The sequence below is a fragment of the Calidris pugnax genome, unplaced genomic scaffold (assembly GCF_001431845.1).
Source record: "Calidris pugnax isolate Ruff unplaced genomic scaffold, ASM143184v1 scaffold63, whole genome shotgun sequence".
Taxonomy (NCBI): Eukaryota; Metazoa; Chordata; class Aves; order Charadriiformes; family Scolopacidae; genus Calidris; species Calidris pugnax.
In genome coordinates this window covers 5,712,805-5,735,422 of record NW_015090852.1, presented here as the reverse complement: position 1 = coordinate 5,735,422, position 22,618 = coordinate 5,712,805, and the positions used below count along the sequence as shown (strand labels likewise).

General features: G+C 38.1%; 1 protein-coding gene across 1 annotated transcript in view; it reads right to left on the bottom strand.

Annotated features, from left to right (window-relative positions):
- Positions 1-22,618, bottom strand: part of CDC73 (cell division cycle 73) — a 110,209-nt gene that overhangs the window by 64,869 nt on the left and 22,722 nt on the right. The window contains exons 8-10 of the mRNA XM_014943465.1: positions 21,396-21,494; positions 20,042-20,120; positions 7,453-7,517 (exon numbers count right to left, since the gene is read on the bottom strand). Of these exons, the coding sequence (XP_014798951.1) occupies positions 7,453-7,517; positions 20,042-20,120; positions 21,396-21,494 (243 nt within the window). The remainder of the gene's footprint in view (positions 1-7,452; positions 7,518-20,041; positions 20,121-21,395; positions 21,495-22,618) is intronic.

Below are 22,618 nucleotides of genomic sequence, written 5' to 3'. Positions count from 1 at the left end.
ACATGCTCTTTTCTACTGGGTCCGTAAGACCTTTATACCACCTTCAATAGTTGTGAATAAATTACAACACTACACAATAGCCAAGTTGTTCTTCTCCCCATTAGAAGAAATTTAACAAGAAACTGTCAGTTGAAGATGTAACTATTATATCCAAACATCTACTTAATATGTAATTTGTAGAGGGAAATATGTTGATAACATTGTTTAACATACAAGCTGTGTGAAGTGCATGATATTTGATTGTTCAGAACAATTAGGACAAAGTATAAGAGTCTGTAACTTAAGGTCAGCTGGTATAATTGAGGAATGCCCCGTAAAACTTTCATGAATAGATATTACACGTAAATCTTAAGACCTGAGAACATAAATGAATCTAAGCACCTATACAGGATTCAAGCAGAAAGCCGACAAGCAACTCAAAGAACACAAATGTAACTTCCTTAGACTTTTTTATTTGGGGTCACGTTTCCAAACAAGAGTAACTCCTGAACAATTTGTAAAGGATCTCAAGGGATACTCTTGAGTTTCTCAAGGGACACCCAGAGGCCTAGCAAATCAACTAATATCATTCAGCTTTAGGTCAAGACAGGTCTAGTAAGTCATCTTAAAATTCATACCAAGAATTTTTAAGGCTCTCAAGCTTTTGTAAGTAAAGCTCCCTGGATGTCTAAAGCTCCACTTCAATGTATACTAAGAAATACTTCAGATTCTCTTACTTGGCACTCCTCCATTTAAACCACTCAAGGACCCGACAGGCATGCCACAAGCACACTTAGCACATTGACACGATCGAGTTTTTACACAGAACAGCAACTTCAGACACATTCATTCAGTAACAAAGCTAGATGGCTCCAGGTCTTGCTCCCTCTTGTTCAGCAGCACACCGGGCAACACAGCAATGCCTAACTTCCAGATCTGTGACACTATCCACTTCTTTTCCTGAATTTGCAGTTCTTAGTCTCAAAATAAAATAAAACTTATTATGAAGAACAAAACAGGCAGTCCTATTGTATAATGCAATACAATAGCAAGATACATTGGCACTGATGTACACGAATTCCAATCGCTGAGAAAACGAGTGCAGCATTGTTCAACCTAACACATTTTCTTGAAAGCACCATTTGTATGTGATTTTCTTTGGCCTCTATCAGCTTGACTACTTGACTACGCTAAAACTCTTTAAGGGAGAGTAATTTATTTAGTGTTTGAAACATGACTGAGGCAATGAAATGCTAACCACTGAAATTGTTGTGTGGCCCTTAAATACAAAATACAGTAATAGTTCTTAGGAAACCTGGTTGCATTTCATCCACTCTCATTAGAGTAATATAGACATACACTTCTAGTCTGTCACCCCAGAGCAGTGCAAGGTGGCTGGCAGACTACTCTGGGGAAACATCAATTTCTCCAGCTCAAGGATTTTTTGAGTTGGTAGTCACGTCCTAGCCCTTAACCCCCATGGACCAAGAACCTCACGGCTATGTCTGAATTACCGATAAATATGCCTAACATGAAAAAAATTTACTAATCAAATAAAACCAAAAGTCTCTACCTCCAGCATTGTCTATGGAACACTCTTTTAGTAGACAATTATTACAGCTTTCCTTATCTCTTCTTGATGGTGAAAAACTGAAGAGTATGCACATAGAGAGCTTACAGAATGCTGCTTGGCCCACGGCGGGGAGCGGGGCCGCGGGCAGGCTGGTGTTACACCCGCGCTGAGAATAATGACCGGCTTATGCACAGACTGCAGAAAAATTACACTCTGCCTCAAAGCCCATTTCAAACTCTTTGAAAGAGTCTCTTGTTTTGTCGATTCCTCCCTCAATACCACTGCTCTCAAATATTTTAATGAGATTAGGATATGACACAAAACTGGTGACATGTGGATAAGTAGTTATATATCTCTCCTATCTAACATTTAAGATTTTATTTATTTTATAAAGGTAAGTGCTATTTATCTGTATATTAAGAGGCAACATCCGATTCCACCTTATGCTTCTGAGAAGTCATTTCAACTTTTGGTACTGAGTCACAATCTGAATTCTACGTAAGTTAAAAAAGATCTCGTTGAGTTACCTACTTACCTACTAGTATATCAATTATCTGAAGTCTTTTATATAAAATATGTGCATAGACCATGTTGATTGCTTCTGCCACAACATGCTACCGCTCGAGTGGCCTAATCTTTAAGGTGCCAGAAACTTGGATTAACCTTCATCCTATTACACAATAATCCTTTGAATATACACCAGAGGTTAAACAACCTTTCAGTTAAAATAATAAAAAACACTGAGATTATTCTAAACTTGAAAGATTTTGAGGCTAATAACAGCAACATCCTTTAATTAGTTAATGCTCAAGATCTGATACTGACCACAAACTGATGAAAAACTGCTGATCTCAGAGGTGCTGAACTAGTCTTTCAATTATTCCGAAATTAAACCTGCTCGTACTGTGGCTTACATAGAGACCCCTTTTTTTTATTCATTGTTTTCTGTCAGGACTATGGAATGTATTTGTTTCAACTGAAATGTAATGTATTTTCTTTAATTACTGATAAGTCTCATATATTCACTCCGAGTAATTTTACAACTGAGAGATTGTTGTAAAGCCTGGCAGTTTGCACTGGAAAGACTGATGTTACTTCTTGTTAATTTGTAGGAGAAACATTATCACTGAACTCAGAAGCACTGAAAACTTACATAGATTTTCTTACTAGAGATAAAATTTACATGTTTGAATACAGTGCAGAAATTGGCATGTAAGTTTGCTACAAGCAAAGTGCCGCAACTGAAACCCTCACTAACTATACTGATTCTTCACGTGTAGCCCCAAACTATCTGGTAAGGATATAATCTCAATACCTAAAAGAGCTGTTGTATCCACCTGTTTACTGAACAGTTAAAGAAAGAAATGCCAATAGTAGTTCTGGCTGCTTATGAGTGCAGATGATCAACAACAGATTACATTTCAAGCAATAAAAACCAAAAACAAAGGAAGCTTCTGAGCTTCAGCAGCCCTGAGTACTGAAAGAAACCAGAAGTTAATAACAGGACAGCTTTGTCGCAATTAGGAAATGCAACAAAGTAATTTCTACAAGGGCCTAATGCAGTACTTTGCAGATCTTATTTGCTTGCACCCAAGTTTATAACCACACTGAATCTCAGCTCATGACCAGTCAGGACTCTTAGGACTCCAGAGGTTATCACTCTATTCCTCTCTTTCATATTAAAGTAATGAAAACTTAAGAAAAAAAAAACCCAAAGGTAAGTAAAACCAGCATCACCGTGACTATTACTGTCATGGAGAAACAAAGATTGTCTGTGCAAAACGTACTAATGTGTACTAGTCAATCCAAAGCACACCCTCAGTTTGGAAGAGGATGCACTTTAGTACCAATCTATAAAAGCCAGCTTTATCAGACACTCAAGGAACAAGCAGCTTCTCCCATACTCTGACATAGGTATAGATAGCTAGTTTGTTCTGATCTCGACATCCCATGCTATGGTAACAGTTAAATACTTCACATGTTCTAGTTAGAGAAACCAGTAGTCCAAAAATCAATTTCATCATATACAAAAGGTCAGACCCACTTTCCAGGCTTCCACTAGATGACACTGGCTTAGTTAACATTTTCTCTTCAGAAAAGCAGGGGACTAATGCCCTGAACATGTAAAATTTACACAAGTAAGAAAGAACACGTTGAGACTATCAGCTTAAGATTCCCTCTCAGCACTCCCTCACTCCCTGCATGGTACAAAAATACTAGCATACTCATCTTCCATGGCTCTTATTTGATCCATCTCAAACAGTAAGCTTTCCTACTTAAAAGTTGCCCTGCTATGCAAGGGATTATGCTTTGAAGTGAAGCCTGCAGGTAGACCTGTAGGTTTCTGAAAGTCATGCTGCACAATTTGCAACATGAACTGCTGGGTAACTAGACAACAAGAGCTACCACCAGCAGTTTACTTGTTTCCAAAACATCATCAATTCAGGCAAATAGAAGGTGCCACAGGTATTAAAAAAGGCTTTCTGAAGAAGATGTCCTGTTATAAACAATTCCAGGTCCAGAATAATGAAATCATGCCTTCACAATAAAAATTCATTAAATAAGTCAGTTCTTCGTGAGAGAAAGTAAGTGTGCCAATTAAGCAAAAATCCTGTTACAGGGAAGAACTGCCAGCAGCACAAGTTATTTTAGCTGACATTACTTCAGAAAAAGCCCACCATTCACCATCTGTTCTGGCACAAATTTTGAATGCTAAGAAAGTTTCCAACATCACTGATGAAAAGAAAGCAGTCAAGATGCAGAAGTTTTTGTTTTGCTGCTAAAAGAACAAGCAGCTAGGACAACTCACATTTCAGCAAGAACAAATACAAAACAGAAGTTTTGCATATTTCATAAAAATCATTACAGAGAATTACAGTAAGGCAGAGTGCAAGTGGAAGACATGTAGGGAATATAACATGAAACAAATAAAAGCTTCTTATAAATTTTACATGAGAAGCAGGTGGGCAACTCCAAACAGTGGGCCATGGTTTACACTCCAGGTAATAAGCATACAACTACAAAGTTTCTTCCAATTGCTAACAAGATCAAAACTTTGGGAAGCTAATGGCTCCATCAGCCTTTTTAAAGGGAAAACTAATCATCAAAACAAACCATTTCATTCAAACAAAGAAAAGAAAGGACAATGTGTGACAAGGAAGCCAAAGGAATTAATGTAACAGAAAACAGAAGTCAGGGTAGATGGTATTCTCAATCATGTCAAACACTCAAATGAACCACCAGGCTAGGATTAAAAAATAAATAAATAAATCTCTTCCAACATGCAACTCATAACCAAAGTGGAAACTAGAACAAAAATAAGAAGATACAAAAAAGTGACCAAAAATGAAGATAAAATAAGATACATAATCCATCCATCTCAAGGCAATATCTATAATTTCAGAAGCAGTAAGAAATTCTTAATGCCTTTCTATAAACCACTGGTGAGATCTCACTTAGAAGACTTCATGAAATTTTACTTCTAAATGCTTGAAAAAAAAAAAATTAATTCGAACTGGAATAGCTAGAGAAAGAAAACTCACATGGGAAGTGGAAGGTTATTTCATGATGAGACTTGTTTAGCCAAGCAAAACAAGAGCTTTAAGAGAATATGACGGCTCTCTATAAAAACATTAATGGAAACAAACACCATAGATAACTTCTCTGTTTCCTTTATGTCAAAGAAAACAATGGCATAAAAATGAACCTTTTAAATTTCACCATTCATCTAGAAATCAGAGGTCTGAGGTTTCAAGACAGACTCTAACAAACAACTACCTAACACTTCAAATCCTTTGAAGCGTTCAATGATTTCAAAGAGGAATTGTATAGCAGATGACATCATGTAGGTACTATGCAATTCCAATGCTATCCTCTTCATTTCTATTTTTTGGGCAACAAGTATCATGTACTTTTCCATTAAACCTCTAGGGGAAGAAAGTACTTTCCCATTGCCTCCCTAGCTTTGTCTAGCAAAAAAATATAAGAATGAACCACAAAAAAACCCCCATTGAATAAAAGCCTAATATGAAATTTGCTAGCTGGGAGGAGATAACGTATTCTATACAAAACAACAGTCTGAAAATTCTGTGTTAGAACTCTGCGGTCCATCACTGTGACAAAGTTTAGACAAAAACAGATGAAAATTTCTGTGCCACATACTTAACAGATTTATTTCTCCCCCATCTGAAACACAAAGTCAGTATGTCATCGCAATTTATGAATGAGCTAAACATTTAGGGCACCTTTTTAATAGTCTGGAAAATAAGGCTCCAAAAATCCCTTGCAAGTTTTCTTAGAAAAACGCTAAATGACAGATGGAGTTTTAGGATTTCTCATGACACCAGATGATGCTTTATGTATAGTCATGCAATACCTCTTAAATAGTTACTTCAAAAAAATTATAGTTTATGTTGCAAAAAGATTTACTAGCAATTTAGTATCAGTTATATTTTCCTTCTTAATGGAAGAAACCAGCAAGGTTAATAACCCTATCTCAAAACTCTAGGTAGTATGCTGAACAGATGAGCTAGGACTCCTAGAATAAAAAAACCTTAATCACTTTTTAACAAACTTTAAAAAAAAAAAAAAAGGAAAAATATTTAGAGTTACTGTGCATCCCTTCACTTTTGCAGTTTTTAGACTGACAAGCTTGAAACATTTCACCATTTCTATTTTACTTTAATCTTGCCTATTTTTTTTTTCTTTTTGCTCCTCACAGTACAATTTAAACAGAACCTATTTATTAAGTCATTTCAACTTACTACCACTTGAAACAGATACATTATAGCACAGGAACCTAAGTTTGGTATAACAACACCGCTTGATCCCTTGTAAAGCAGCCCTAAATTCATGCAAGGTTCAAGACCAAATATTCAGACATAATGAGTTATTTTCTTCCTTCACCAAATTAATTTCTGAATTAATCTAGAGATAACAGTGTTTAAAACTAAGTAGATTCCTTCCTTAAAATATTCCTTTTTTTTTTTTTCTTTTAAGTTATTTCTAAGTCCAGAGGAGGCTGGAAAGGAAAGGCTTGGGCAAGAACTTTTATCAAACAAGAAAAAGCTCTAATTTTTAAGAAATCTACATTCACAATATGATTTTATGTTCAAATTAGGAGTGCAAACTAGAAGTAGTGCATGGATTTAGGAGAGCATTTAGTGCTGTCTATTCATCAGATTTATATAGGTATGCAGATGGCAAAAACCTTAATGAGGGCTCTACAAGAGTTTTGTAGCATCTGTCCTACTTACCAGCAGATCAAAACAGCATTTGTTTGAGAGCATTCAACCCACTTCCACAAAATATTGGCAAAAAAAAAAAAAGGGAAGTCTGTTTAAGGGTCTCTCTTTCTTCTGTGTATGTAGCAATTCCACTGACAGCATTGTCAAGTCATACAAAAGAAGTTCATCTTGCTAGGCTAGAAAGCTTCAACAGTAATGTAGAGGTCAAATTTTTCGGCCGCTAAACAAATTTACTGTTATTAAATGCAGAGTAGGAAACATAGATACTCCAAAACCTAGTTTTACTACTTCAATTTTGTGTATATAGTTTTATCAGTTACAATTATGAAAGTTGTCCTTCATAGACATACAGCAGTCTAGCAAAAACAGGGTATGTCAGTATAGGTGAGTACAAAAAGACTGCACCTCCACAAGAAGAACCTGCCAGCAAAGCCTTCCCATCACACCTTTTAACTGCAGACAGATCCCCTGAGCAAAGATCTCTAAAACGTGCAGACCAAACCAAACCATGTTTTATCTTTTCACAGAGAACTTTCATCAATTCTGCTAGTCAACCAAAGTGACGTTCCAGAGCCTAGGTCAGACTGACAGAGATATACATTATATATAAAGTACATTATCATTCCTTTAAAACATATTTAAGAAAAGACTTACTGTTACAGACTTCAGAGTCATTCCGTGATAGGTGCCCATGGTATCAATTTTAAAGCCTTCCGTTTCTGCAAAGGAAAAAGGCTCTTGTAAATCATTATGAACACAGGGACATCATGTCTAAACAGTCAACAGCACCAGTATCTTTGGAATTACTTTTGCAATGAACTCATCTTGCTATTGGAAGCAGCTTAGCTTCTGTTCACAATTCAAAACCTGGTTAGTAATTAGGAAATCTGTGTTTTCTTTAGACAGAGGTCCATTTGGTATTTCTACTTTCTATAACCAGAGTAAGCTTTTTCCTGCTGCATGGAATCATTCAAACCACTCCAGAGAAAGGATAAAAATGTAAATCTTTGTGAGAATACGTTACAACATGCATGCAGTCTCAGAAATTCTCTTCAGTACAAAATGGAGAGGTACCTCATATTCCCAGAATGCATTATAATGCAACATCTTCAACTTCTAGTTGTATTAACAGAAAAAATATACTTAATAAGAATCCAGGTTACAGGCCGACTATTAAAACCTTGGCCGCTTAACATGATAAATGCACTTCTGGTGTGCAGAAGTGCAACAATGTCATTGTCATATAATACAGAGGACAGAATCTGCATAAATTCACACTACCAGACTAAAGGTGAGAACACTGGCTGCTTTGGGGCTGGGTTTTTTTCAGTAGTTTTAATCAGATGGTATTTATGCTGAGTAAGTGCCAGAAGCCTGCAAGTGCTAGTGAATAAACCTGCTGCCACTAGCCTGTTTGGTTTTGAATACTCCTTCCTCTGTCATCCTGTTCTCAGTGCTTTACAATCAGAGCCAGCTCCTGAATATTGCCACCTGGACTTGCAAGAAAACCTTTTTCTTTTTGTAAATTTCCTAGCCACATGCATCCACTGTCAACTGAACCCATCAACCAATTAATTCTTAAAATGGTGTAATAATCACTAATCAAGCCATGATAAGCAAGTATTTGTCTACACCTAAGCAACTTCTGGGCTGTTTCAACTAGACTTGGGTAAAGGCAACTGACACTGTGCAGAAACAGCTATTTGGAATTTAAACATTTTTGCCATTTATTACACCACCTTCATACAACGCACGAGTACAAAAACATAATAGACCAAAAATAATGCAGAATCAAAGTAGTGCTCTTACCTGGACCTACAAAAAAATCCAAGAAAAATACCAAATTTTCAAGTCTGTTAGAGCTTCTTGCTCTTATAATGAGTAAATTAACTTAAATTGAAACCCAGACAACCTTGAAAACAATACAGATGCTCTGGGAAGCATCTACGGTTGCTCATCCTTTCTTCCCTAGAAGAGGAAGATTATCAGACACTTGAAGGAAATGAGGCAGAAAAGTTTCCCAGATTTAATAACTCTCCAGTGCCTAGAAAAAGCTACCCAAATGAAAAGGGATCATAACACCTCTCACCACAGAGATAAGTATCTACTTTCTGAACACTATTTCTGTTTTTCTATTTCCCCCCTCGCCCTCTCGATTATGCCACCAGAGCTATCACCAGCTACCAAGTAGAGAGGTAACTGGTGTTACCAGACATATTTTGTTTTACACCATCACCTCAGCTTCAGCCCTCCATCTTGGCTTCTCAAGGCCACCCCTTCCCTTCTGTTGGATTTAACATTTCTAAACTACCGAGGTGATTCCAAGAAAGCAAAATGCAGGTACAGAAAGACATGAATGCAGTCTTTTCTACTGAAAAGAGAAAGTCTATCTTCCCTTTATAAATTGGTATTGCCCTACTGCCTTTCCCCCCAACCCCAAGATGTAATTATACATTTAGTCTTAGCTCAGGGCTCACACAGCTGAACTTGAGCTAAAGCTAGTGAAGTTGCCTTCTTCAGACTTCACAGAGTTTTCTCTGTGACTACACAGGTCATGTTTCTGGGGAAGGAGCATATTAATATTTCAGGTGGTACCTGGAGCCTTGCAGAATACTTGGTAGAGCTTCCCTCAGAGACACTTTTGCTGACCTGGAGTGACATAAACCAGAGGTGTATAATCTAGGCTGACAGTTGCTTGTGAATTTCAGAACGTCACCAAATGAGGAAACTTTCACCTTTTCAGACTGACTTATTATGGGTTCCTCTTGCCTGTGACAAAGAGAATTTCCAACTATTTCAAAGAGACATTCTTCCCTAACTCCAAAGAATATAGACATCCCTTAACAAGACCAAAAAGGGGGCACCTGGCAGGGAACAAGCCTCTGCTCAATTGCCAGTGGTTTCATCTTTTGCTAAAATCTCCCCAAGTCTCTCACAGAATGTGTCCTGGTTCATTTAATGACCCTTCCTCCCAGCAGAGAAGCAAATAACTAGGATCCTAAAGAGCCACCTGTTGCCTCAGGCATTAGAGCGGGCACTTGCCCGCTGAACATTTCCAGCTCCTACACAGGCCTTCCAGTGCTATTTAACAGCAAATAAAACAGTTCTGACTATCTGTAAATAATGGCATAGCACTTTTCCTTATTAATGTAAGTCTAAGAGATGCTAAATTCTGGGCTCCCCAGTTCAATAAGGACAGGGAACTGCTGGAGAGGGTACAGCAGAGGGCTACAATGATGATTGGGGACTAGAACATCTCTCCTACGACTCAAGGCTGAGGGACTTGGGTCTTTTTAGTCTGGAGAAGAGAAGGCTGAGGGGGGATCTGATCAACGCCTATAAATACTTAAAGGGAGGGTGTCAAGAGGATGCCAGTCCTTTTTCAGTGGTGCCCAGTGTCAGGACAAGAGGTAATGGGCACAAACTTGAACTATGAAGTTCCATCTAAACATGAGGAGGAACTTCTTTACTTTGAGGGTGGCAGATCACTGGAAATAGGCTGCTCAGAGAGGTGGTGGAGTCTCCATCTCTGGAGACACTCAAAACCTGCCTGGACACGTTCCTGTGCAACCTGCTCTAGGTGGGGGGGTTGGCCTAAGTGGTCTCCAGAGGTCCCTTCCAACTCCACATCACTCTGTGATTCCATGATTCTGTAAATGGTCCAAATAGAAGGTAGGTACCCGCTTACATTCCTGCAAACAGTTACCGCAGCCACGATGAGGTCTACTGCAGATCCCAGGGTACGCTACCTATACGTAGGGTGGGATGAGCAAAAGAAACCATCTCCCAAACTGCCCACCAGCTCTCAGATTTCCTGCCTCAAATTCTGAAGCACCTGTGAGATTTAAGCACTGCCAGCTTCCAGATAACCACAGCAACCTTCCTTTAACTGGTAAGAGCACGGACACCCTTTTCTCAGAATACAGCTTATTTGACCTGATCCTCTTACATTCACCATGTGATATTCTACCAGTCAGCCACTCACTTTTCTTACAGAAATAAACACTGCTACAAGCGAGAGACCTGCCGCTTGCACTTTCATGCCTTTTTTATAAAAGTCTCAACATTTTGTACACTTGGCAACATACAGTACTATCTTCAGCTCCACTCACTGTACACAGCCTGCACAAAGCAGAAAACAAATGCTTCCAGGTCAGGGACACCACAGTTACAGCTGCACTTCAGAAACGGCTGAGGGTTTTAGTCAGGTTAATGCATCTGGTTGTAAAAGACACTCAAGGAGCAGGTTAGAAAGCAGAGAGGCACTTCTTCCAGAGCATTCTCCGAGGACAGTGACTAACTCTGATGCAACTGCTCAAAAGCAGACCTGGGATACAAGTGGAACCACAGGCCCCAGTAAAGAGGAGCAGAACACAGAGCAGCCTGGAGCACCAGGGGACATGCCCTCAGCATACATCAGCATAAATGCTGTACCATACCCTCTGACTAAGAGCACAAAAGCAATATGTGTTTCTCCCCTCCCTCCCAAACCAGCTCAAACCTGTGCTGCTGAGTCACACACCAGCACAGAGATGAAATATTAATGCCTGGCCAAGAATTAGTTTGCAACTCCAGTTACAAAATCACAGCTTCGCTGATGGTAATAGAGGAAGCAGTTAAAATTATAAGCCATTTATTAAGAAAAGGGTACTTAAGAAAACAGCCCTTTAAATAAAAGTATAGTGATGACAAGACTTTGGACTTGGAATTAAGATGCAGAACAACTGTCAAAAAAACCAAAACTTACTCGACAATCTTCAGTACACTGAGATTTTTTCATAAAATTACAAAGTTATCATACATATTTCCTTTAGGCAAAAAGTGGTCCGTATTAAATACTTTAAATGCAGGTCTAACACTAGGGAGTAAAGAATGCAAGCACAGCCCAGCATTAATATATTGTGACTAAACTGTATTGCAACCTTTACTGTTTCCCAAATATAATGAGTTTTATAAACATATAAGCATTGTTAAAAACACTGACATGAACAAATGCCTTACAAACTACATCTTGAGGACTAAACACAGTAACTGGCACTGAAAAATCATTTCTAATGCTTCAAAACCATAAATCATCATCTTTTTTTCTCCAGTCATTGCACGTATTATGATCATCATTTCACAGTTCAACGACCCAAAGACTGTTAAAAGAATCATAAACTTTTCCAGTGCGGTTCATCACTAGGTACCTTCTAGCATCATCACGCATCAATCTGAGTGCCTTCTCTCATTTAAAAGAATTAAACCTGGAAATGAAAATAGGCACCCTAATGCATCAGCTTATTGGACTGATTATATTCTCCATCACCATTTGTGCATGTGTTCCATTTCCTTGCATACGAATATTAATGTTCAAAGTGCCTTCCATTTGCTTAAAGCCCACTGCTCTACGTCCATCTAGCTCACTCTGCATTTTGATTCTGCACCTGCTGCAGCTCTAGCCATCCAATCCGGGTGCAAGCTTGAGTGCTGATACATTACCAAAAGAATAATAGCTTTTAAAAGACTCAAATTAACCTGAATTTCTGGAAGGAAGTCTAGGCAAACAGAAACAGAACAAAGGAGCATGTCTGAAACACTGAGGAGCTCAAGTTAAAGACTTTGTTTGAATTGCGGATAAGCAAGATTGAATAACCACTTCTTTTTTCAGCTGTATACTCTTCAAACCCCAGATAGCAACAGCTCTGCAGACTGCCTGGAAATGATTCACTACCCCACTTCACACCCATGGTAATTAAATCACTGACACCAAATTTCATTCTACATAAGAGTTTACTGAAGCCTCCTTTGCAGTACTACGGTCTAACAAGTTAAAAGTTTCATGCCTAAATTTCCAAGCTAATTAGCTCACGAAATTCTCTGCACAGTTCATATATAATGGTTCAGCAACAATCTTAGAAGTAATTAACACCCAAGTTCTTAAAAGTTTTCCTCACTACTAGTAAAAAAAAAAAAAAAAAAACAACAGTATGAACCTGTGTGTATTTTCCAGCACTGAAGCAAATCTACAGTACTGAAAGTTATCAAGCTACTCTGTCACACAAAGCCAGAAAATAGTGACAGACCACAATCTTTGTCCAAATGCGAATCTCTTGCACATATTCTCTGCTAGAAAAAAAAATAAAAAGCAGAATCCTATAACCTCAAAAACAAATCCAATAAATAAAAGTCTAACCAGGCAGTCAAGTTTCAGAATTCTGGATCTCCTGCCACCTGTTCTCCTATTCTCATTGTGTAAACAGCAATCACATGGTTTAAAAAAAAAAAAAAAAAAAAGAACTTATAATGAGAAATACTTTATAAAGAAACTTCCTTAACAATGTATAGAAGAGAGAAAAAAAAAGTTTTTATGGTCCACAATCACATCAAGTTTAAAAACTTCATTGTCCTCTGTTGCCCAGGCTTAACACTTATGACTGATAGAAAGTCAGGCACACTTCTGAAAAACCACAGCTATGTTTGAAAATCCACCACAATTGCAAAAATAATTCAAACATAAAATGACAATAGCAGGAAGTCAACAGCAAACCCTCCTGAAGGAAACATTAGATGTGATAAAAAATATTATTTTCCACCATTACAGACTGAAGTCACATGACTGTACAGCAAAACCCTCTTCAATTTACACCAAATAGGACTAAAAGTTGGGGTGGATGGGGGATAGTTTAATAACAATTGGCTTCTGCTATGCTGAAACCTTGACAACAACAATAGCAAGCAAACAAAAACAACACACCTGGAACATGCCTTAAAGACCTAACACTTGGAGCAGCACAGAGAAACTACTTTGCCATCTATACTGAGAGATGAGCTGAATGGGTCAAGAAAACGTAGATCTTGAAGATTATTATCCTAGCACCATTTCACAGTTTGCAATTACTGAAGAAACAAGTATGTGAAAAGAAGGCACTCTGGTAAAGTCACCCAAAAAACTGGGGAAAAAACAAGGTATAGCATCCAAAACAGTTTAGTACATAGAACGTCCTATGGAATAATAGCATCAGCTCAAAGTTTCAGTATACTACTGCCTGAGCTGCAAACCATATACACCAATAAATACATATTTAAACGTCAAACATTCAGGCACATAGAAGAGGACATGAGATACCTTCCTAAGTGTCCAATGACATTTGGGCACAAGATTTTCAAGTCCTGAAAAGGATTAAAAATTATGTTGCCTAAGAAGATACGAGAGACTGATTTGACCAAGATGGTCTGTGGGTATGAATAAAATACCACTAGTAAAGATGCACATTAATAGATGACATTAATAAAGTGTAAAAATAAGCTAAAGGGCGTAATGTGAAGGAAAGGAATAAAACTACAAAGGGAGAATTAGAGAGTTTAGCACAGAATGAAGCTCTATGTTGTTACAGAGAGGATACCATCACTGTCTGCCAGCATGAAAGAAACAAAACCAACAGGAAGGACACAGCAGCTGAAGAAAGTAATTGCAGGGCATTCATCTCCTCACCTCAAAACCACTTGAACAGTTCAGCAGGATGGGTGCACTGCCAAATAACATGCTCTTCCCCTGTGGAAATCTCTCGGACATAACAAGTCCTACTTGCAAAAGATATTCGAATGCATTTCCTGCGGCATATAGCACAGAACTTGAAGAATGTCAAAGGAATGATTTCTCTTCCCTGCCCAACCAAAGCTGCAGTAGCAAGACACCCGTTTGAGAGAAAGCTACCAACTACTGACTCAGGGCTGCATAAGCAGTTCTGTTGACTGCAGGTGTACGTGATGATTTGTTCTTCAATAGTACCTTGCAATTACCACCCCCCCTCGCATTTACTCTTGAAGCAATCTAAACCATTCCAGCAGCAAAGCCTGCCCCATCTGGCATGAAGATTTTAAGACAAACAGAAAGGCATCCTGATACACCGCACCAGAAATAATGATCCATCACAAGAAGCAAAGAAATTTGGCTGCAACTCAGCAGTTTACTTAATGCATTGTGTTAAAATTCCTAAATTTACCATGTTAGCTCTACAAGCTTTGAATTGTTTATGCTAAGAACAAGATTGTTAATGGAAAAATTCTGTACTAAACCACACAAATACTCAAAGAAAAAAAACTTCACCTCTTTAAATCTTCATGAGTACTGTAGTGTTATATGAAACTGCATCATGATTGCAGCTTGTTGTCTATCTGCACCTGGAAGACTACTGTGAATTCTTCCTATATTTTTAATACCTCTGACGAAAGAGCAAACAGGTGAGACAGAAATACAAAAGGCTTAGAGATGTTGCCTCTCTTGGATTTGCTTCAATCTTTAGCCAGAATCACTACTGCACAGGTTGTTACATGCACAGAATCATAGAATGGTTTGGGTTGGAAGGGACCTTAAAGATCATTCAGGTCCAACCCCCCTGCCATAGGCAGGGACATCTTCCACTAGACCAGGTTGCCCAAAGCCCCATCCTACCTGGTCTTGAACACCTCCAGGAATGGGGCACCCACAGCTTCTCTGGGCAACCTGTTCCAGTGTCTCACCACTCTCACACTAAAGAATTAGTTTTTAACATCTAATCTAAATTTTCCCCTCTGTCAGTTTAAAACCATTACCCCTCATCCTATCACTACACTCCCTGATAAAGAATCCCTCCCCATCTCTTCTGTAGACCCCCTTCAGATATTGGAAGGCTGCTGTAAGGTCTCCCCAGAGCCTTCTCTTCTCTAGGGTGAACAATCCCAACTCTCTCAGCCTGTCTTCATAGGAGAGGTGCTCCAGGCCTCTGATGATCCTCGTTGGCCTCCTCTGGATTAGTGTCTCACCACCCTCACACTAAAGAATTAGTTTAAAACCATTAGAATTAGTTTAAAACCATTACCCCTCATTCTATCACTACGCTCCCTGATAAAGAGTCCCTCCCCATCTCTTCTGTAGACCCCCTTCAGATATTGGAAGGCTGCTCTAAGGTCTCCCCAGAGCCTTCTCTTCTCTAGGGTGAACAATCCCAACTCTCTCAGCCTGTCTTCACAGGAGAGGTGCTCCAGGCCTCTGATCATCCTTGTTGGCCTCCTCTGGATTTGTTCCAACGGGTCCATGTCCTTTCTGTGCTGAGGACTCCAGAGCTGGACACAGTACTCCCGGTGGGGTTTCACTAGAGCTGAGTCACAGTACTCCAGGTGGGGTTTCACCAGAGCTGAGCAAGGTCTCCCCAGAGCCTTCTCTTCTCTAGGGTGAACAATCCCAACTCTCTCAGCCTGTCTTCACAGGAGAGGTGCTCCAGGCCTCTGATCATCCTTGTTGGCCTCCTCTGGATTTGTTCCAACGGCCATAGGCAGGGACATCTTCCACTAGACCAGGTTGCCCAAAGCCCCATCCTACCTGGTCTTGAACACCTCCAGGAATGGGGCACCCACAGCTTCTCTGGGCAACCTGTTCCAGTGTCTCACCACTCTCACACTAAAGAATTAGTTTTTAACATCTAATCTAAATTTTCCCCTCTGTCAGTTTAAAACCATTACCCCTCATCCTATCACTACACTCCCTGATAAAGAATCCCTCCCCATCTCTTCTGTAGACCCCCTTCAGATATTGGAAGGCTGCTGTAAGGTCTCCCCAGAGCCTTCTCTTCTCTAGGGTGAACAATCCCAACTCTCTCAGCCTGTCTTCATAGGAGAGGTGCTCCAGGCCTCTGATGATCCTCGTTGGCCTCCTCTGGATTTGTTCCAATAGGTCCATGTCCTTCCTGTGCTGAGGACTCCAGAGCTGGACACAGTACTCCAGGTGGGGTTTCACCAGAGCTGAGCCAAGAGGTAGAACTTTGCTTGACCTGCTGGCCCCGCTTCTTCTGATGCCACCCAAAATGCAGTTGGCTTTCTGGGCTGCAAGCGCACGTTGCTGGCTCATGTTGAGCTTCTCATTCACCAAAACCCCCAAGTTCTTCTTCACATACAATCCTCCCTTCTACTATCTCTAGCCAACTACACATACAGTCATATAAGGGTAAGAAGTAGAAACCCTTCAGAGTGACACAAAGCTATAGGGTTCAACTTTATCTCAGGTGTTATCCATAATTACCAATACACATGGATACAATGGTATAAAGACTGCAAGTTGTTATACCTAGAACTTTAATAATCATCCTTTTCCTTCAGATTTCTTTCCCAAAATCCCCAATACTGCAGGCTTTCCATAAATACATGTAATTGCCAGTTCTTACTAGATTAACTGTAAAAAAAATAGTTTTTAAGGAATGAAAACCACCTTATTTTTATCAATGACTATTTCTGCTTGCAATTTCATTCTGCACTTAGTATTTGGGGGCCACGACTTAATTTTGAGGGCAATTAAATTAAAAAATCCTTTAAGGAATGAGTTCACTTGTGATAAGGTTGCAAGGGATACGTATAGTTCAGTTTAAGCAAATACCATTATTAGTACTGAATGGCACCAGAAAACGTTAATGCATAATTATGGCTTTTGAAAACTACATGCATTCTGAGTTTCAGTTAGACTATAATTTTAAAGTTATAGTTTTATAATAGAATACCCCAGAAGTAAGGTCTTCTGTTATTTTCTACAGTTAATTTGGAGCTGAGGAAGATTTCTAATATCTCTAAGTCCTCTGCTAAGAAATCCAGACATTAATTACTAATTCTACACAGCTTTCATAAATGCTGTATCAGTACTTTTCATAAGTCAATCTTGTATTTGAAATACAAATTAGGTGTTTGAAAGAATGTATTTCCAATGCCAGCCTACACTTTTCTAACTTGCTATTACACCAGTGCTATTCTTAAACTATGTATTTCTTTAAATACATCTAGAAAACTGAAATACAAAATTAACTCTGTAGATGACTAAACCAAATCTAACTGGAAAGTTAAGGCACATAAACATGTCCTAGAAAAAAAGAGTGATAATGGTAACTACTCAGAGTATGATCATTTTAGGCATTTCATAACCTCCACATTAGAAAAGAACTTTTCAACTGAAACAAGAGCTGCAGCCCAGTCCAGTCCACTTCAGCACTGACCGCAACACCTGGACCACATTCTCAGAATCACATTAACATACAAATGGATTTTTCACCAGTATTAACTACAGGTAGAAACTTTTTTTTTTTTTTTTTTTGCTGGCAATCATTTAATCTTCTCTTTGATTTCTGCTCAGAAATTTCTATGTTAAACCTACTCCGGTGAGCTGCTTGACAAACTCTCTGGGTTCTTTCTTCCTGCCACACCAAATCTGTTATTTTCTGTTCCCCTGAACTGCACACATCCAGTAAAAGCATAAAATACATTCGCCTGACTACTACAGATGTTGTCTATGCGGGTTGCTTACTAGAACTATGTAATTTGTCCTCTAGAAGGACACAGACCATGCCTTTATTAAGTTTCTTGTTGTAAAGGAGTCCACAGTGAGTTATATACATTCGTACATTTGAACTGTTGTCCATTAATTTCTTTCTCTGCCTTTTATTTCAATTGTCCAGTATAAATATTTACTATTTTTAACTCTTAATGGTAAATGGTAGTAAACGAGAAACTACTCGGCAAATATACAAGTCAAAGACTTAAAACATTATTAGAAGAAAACTGAAGAAATACTAGTAAAAATATTAATGGAAGGGTTGGGTGGTGGTTTTTTTTGTGTTTGGTTTTTTTTTTCTTCTTTCTTTCTTCCTTTCTTTCCTAAATTCCCTTGGCTCTTATTACAACAATGAATTCTTCATGGACACTGCTTGTAGATTATTTTTCAATGCTGAAAAAGCTAGAAAATATCCTGTGTTGGTTTTTTTCTCCTGCCCCCCCCAATTGTCAATGAATAATAGTAAATAAAAACCACTGCACTGAAATAGAAGTATATTGAGGCCAACAGGGAATAGACTTCAACAGGATATAATAGAGTATCTGACCAAATTTCTTATAATAAGTTACACACACACACACACAAAAAAAATCCATAAACCTAAAGGACGTATTCATATATAAGTGCACATTTACAAAACTTTTTTTTTTTTTAAATAGCTTCAGAGATGGCTACAGTCATATTCTGAAATTCTTTTACATTTTCCAGTATAAGGTGCAAGGAAAACATAACCTTCACAAATTTCTTACGGCATGAAATTCTTTGTGGTGTTATATTTTATGCTTTTCTTTCTCAAGTTACAATCAAAACTGAATATACAAGTAGCACTGTGCTTTTTCTTATTTATATTGCAAAAGCAATCATGTCATTTCAATATAAGATTAAAGAAAATCAGCTACAGTATAGCACTTCCACAAAATCTGAGAATTCACATACATGGCGTATCGATGTTACCCAGTTGCCCTGAACAAAAAAACAGTACTAACTTGGACAAAGCCAAATACTCTAAAAGACGTAAACTGAATTACTCATCTACAGTTTAAAAATGGCATTTAGCTGAATGTAAGTTCTTGCAGCCAGAAAAGAAAGCCCTTAGAAGCATGCGCAGGAAGATTCATTAAAAAAGTAGAATGATTTTGTTTGAGAACTAGAAGGAAGAGGTAACTCAGAAGTGTAACAAGATTTGCCTTGTCCTCTGCAAGAAACACAAAAACATCCAACCACAATAAACAAGATTTGCAAAATAAAACCACAGCAAGACACAGACATAAAATAAGTAGAATGGTACCCAAACAGAAGATGGCAAAAAAAGGGGGACAGAAGAAAAATTGAGTTAAAAAAAGAAATCATCATTCTAGTTCAACCTTCCACCCTGCTTTAAAATAAGTGAGAATTCATAAATATTGTAGATTATTTCCATCTTTTTAGAAGGGAGCTAATATCTTGCACTGCTGTTATTGGTTTACTTTGTAATTTAAAGAGACAAAAGACATAACAAGCTAATAATATTTATTTGTAATTACTGGAAACAAGTTGTAAAGTAATTTGAGTAAAGTGAAGTGATGGTTTGTCGACAAGCAATGTATTTTGTTTTACCCACCTGACAGTTGTATTTGCAGTTCTGCTTTTTTATTAGCTACATATCACCTTCCCCAAACAAATAAAAACAAGTTCTGGATTTAAGCTTTCGGTTTGCTTCCAAAGAGGTTGCAATAATTTTTAATAAATAGTATTTTTTTTACTTTATTACTTGGAAAACCTATCTTTACGCATAGTTACAGCTTTTTTTTTTTTTAGTCTTTTCTTAGGCTTGAAAAGTAACAGCACAGAAAAATCCTCTAACCCAAACTTTATAACGCATCAGTTTCATTTCCCAGTTTTTTTCTTTTAAAAGAAGCATTAGAGTCAACTTACCCTCTTTGCCTTTGAATCTTTCCTGATCATATCTGTTATAGGCAGCTGGAATAGGTTGCTTATTTCGTAAGGTGGGATCCTAAAACAGATTAAATAAGATTTGTAAAATATACTAAAAGATATTTGATGTTTTTTGTACTTCATAAAAGTAGTACACGGAACTGCTCAAGAGTATAAAATTAGTTCACTTCTGTAGACTTTTCAACGCATTTGAAACTTTTGATACGTTTCCCTTCAACATTCACTTAGAATCTTACAGAAACAGAGTTTAGAAGTACATACTGAAAGCAATGGCAACAAACTGAGGCAAAACTAAAATAGCAATAACAAACTAGATTAGCTAAAATCTGTAAGTTTTATGAAATCACTGAACTTTTGTAAAACTCAAGAACTAGCAGGGGAAAAAACCTTGTCAACTGACAACCGTGATTAAGCCTTCAGCCACACGCACAAAACGTTCCTTACCAGCCTGATTAAGCTAAAATTCTGCTAAACTACAGAATAAAAACAAAATTGGACGGCAAAAAGGCATTCTAGGGAAAAAAGTTTTTAAAAAAGCACCAATCTAGAGGCACACTAAATACCGATCCAGTCTTTTTTTTTTTATGGATGGATTAGCTATATATTCACAACTATACTCAAAAGCCCTGTTCAGAAGTCTCTTGCACAATTTACAAAATTCAACACAACGCAAATATTTAAATGTTGAAATTCATCTTGCTATTCACATTTAGTTATTTTTTAAATGCAGTAGCAGCAAAAATAAATCCAAGTATGATTAAATAGCTTTTATAGCAGACTGCCACTCAGTTCAAGAATATATTAGGTTTAAGAGAACTCAATAGTAAACGCTACAATATAAAACAAATCCTGTCTAATACCTAGATAGACTTAAACAATAAAGCACTAATTCTCCTGATTTATTACAGGCAAAAGAAGGCTGGTTCAAGCTGTTCCCACTCGTGAGTCATGTTCCAGATTCTTAAACATTTGCTACCCTATCTGTCAGAAAAACAGCAAAACATTTTGTTTGAAATGGCAATAGTCTCATCTAATACATTTCTTGCAAATAGATGCAGGATGTCACTAGTGTTTGATAGATGCAGAAGCTGGCAATAGCAGTTTAATCGCTAAGTAACAAGAACATACTGAACAAATTAAACTAATATATTCAACTCTTTAAATACCAATAAATTTAAGTAATTTAAGTCAAAGAATATCTATGAAGTTATGCTTGAAAGTTGTGCATCCATTGGAAATAAGCCAAAACAAATTTTGTATTTAATAATGACAAACCCCTCTGCTCTCACTTTTGATGTCACAGCCTTCACATTCACCAAAGCCCTGCTCTTACCGTTGGCGCTGTATTTGGTGCGGGTCTTTGCTCAGGTGCTCGGCCTTCTTCTCTGGCTTTTACTGATTGAAGAATTGCAAAAATATTCTTGGCAAAGTTCTGAAAAACATAACAGATACCTGTGAACCCTGGTGACTACCTGCATTTCACATTACAACACAGGTGCAAGACACCATTTGGTTAACCTGTGCTTCACGGAAAAGCAAAACCCATGCACCAATTTTAATAGATGTTTTCTGATTATTTTTCTGCAACAGGATCCAAACATAAACAGTTATGAGGCATCACTGCTACCTTCTGTTTTTGAGGCCCCGACTTGCTAAATCTAACTGGTTTCATTACACCACAAGGTAAACCAAACTATTCACAAAGTGCTTGTAATCTTCTTCTCCCTTCTTGCCTACCACACCTTTACACTCTCTTTGGAGCAATTTGTGCTTTAGCAAGGAGGAAAAACTTTTACTCAAGCTTTCCAGGACAAGTCTCACCTTGGGGGCCTAGGTACATACGCACTAACGAGAGCCCGTTTGCTCACTTTTGGGCTCTTGAAGCAACGTTTTGGGCACAGCCCCTCTGTCTGCCCAACCCCGTGCTACAAGAAGCTTTCCTCCACCCAGGCATGCTCAGCTGCTCTTTGGGAAGAGTCTGCATTGAACCCTCAGGAGGCTTTCCCTGATCCCACATGAAGCACCTCAGGCAAGGCAGAGGGGCAGCCACCTCCCACACTTATCAGCAAAGCTCTTGAGCAGAGCACAACGTGCTTTGACTGGTTGTTAATAGTTCACAAGCACAGCCCCGTCACGTTGTGGTGCAGTTCTTTTAATATTTGTCTTGAATTACAACTTCACTCCATTTGGCACCAATTTAAGCGGGAGAGCCTTTCATTTGAAATTGGAGGAAGCCAGTACAGACATCACATTCACAAATCCTTGATTCAAGAGTGATCCAGGATAATTCTAATAACTTAATGCAGTGTTTTGTCAGATAACCAAGTATTGGTCAAGGTATTCAAAACATATTCCTCCTTGTGGTAGGACTGCTTTATTCTAAACAAAAAAGTAAGCACTAATTAAACTTTCGAAAGGCATATGCTTATTACATTACCACTCAATAGGCATTTTAAGCTAGAGATATGTGGACACAACGCGTGTCATTACTGACAATTTTCAGTAATGGTTCATCAGTAAAAGAAACCTTTTATCAGTTAAGGAAAATGGCTTTTT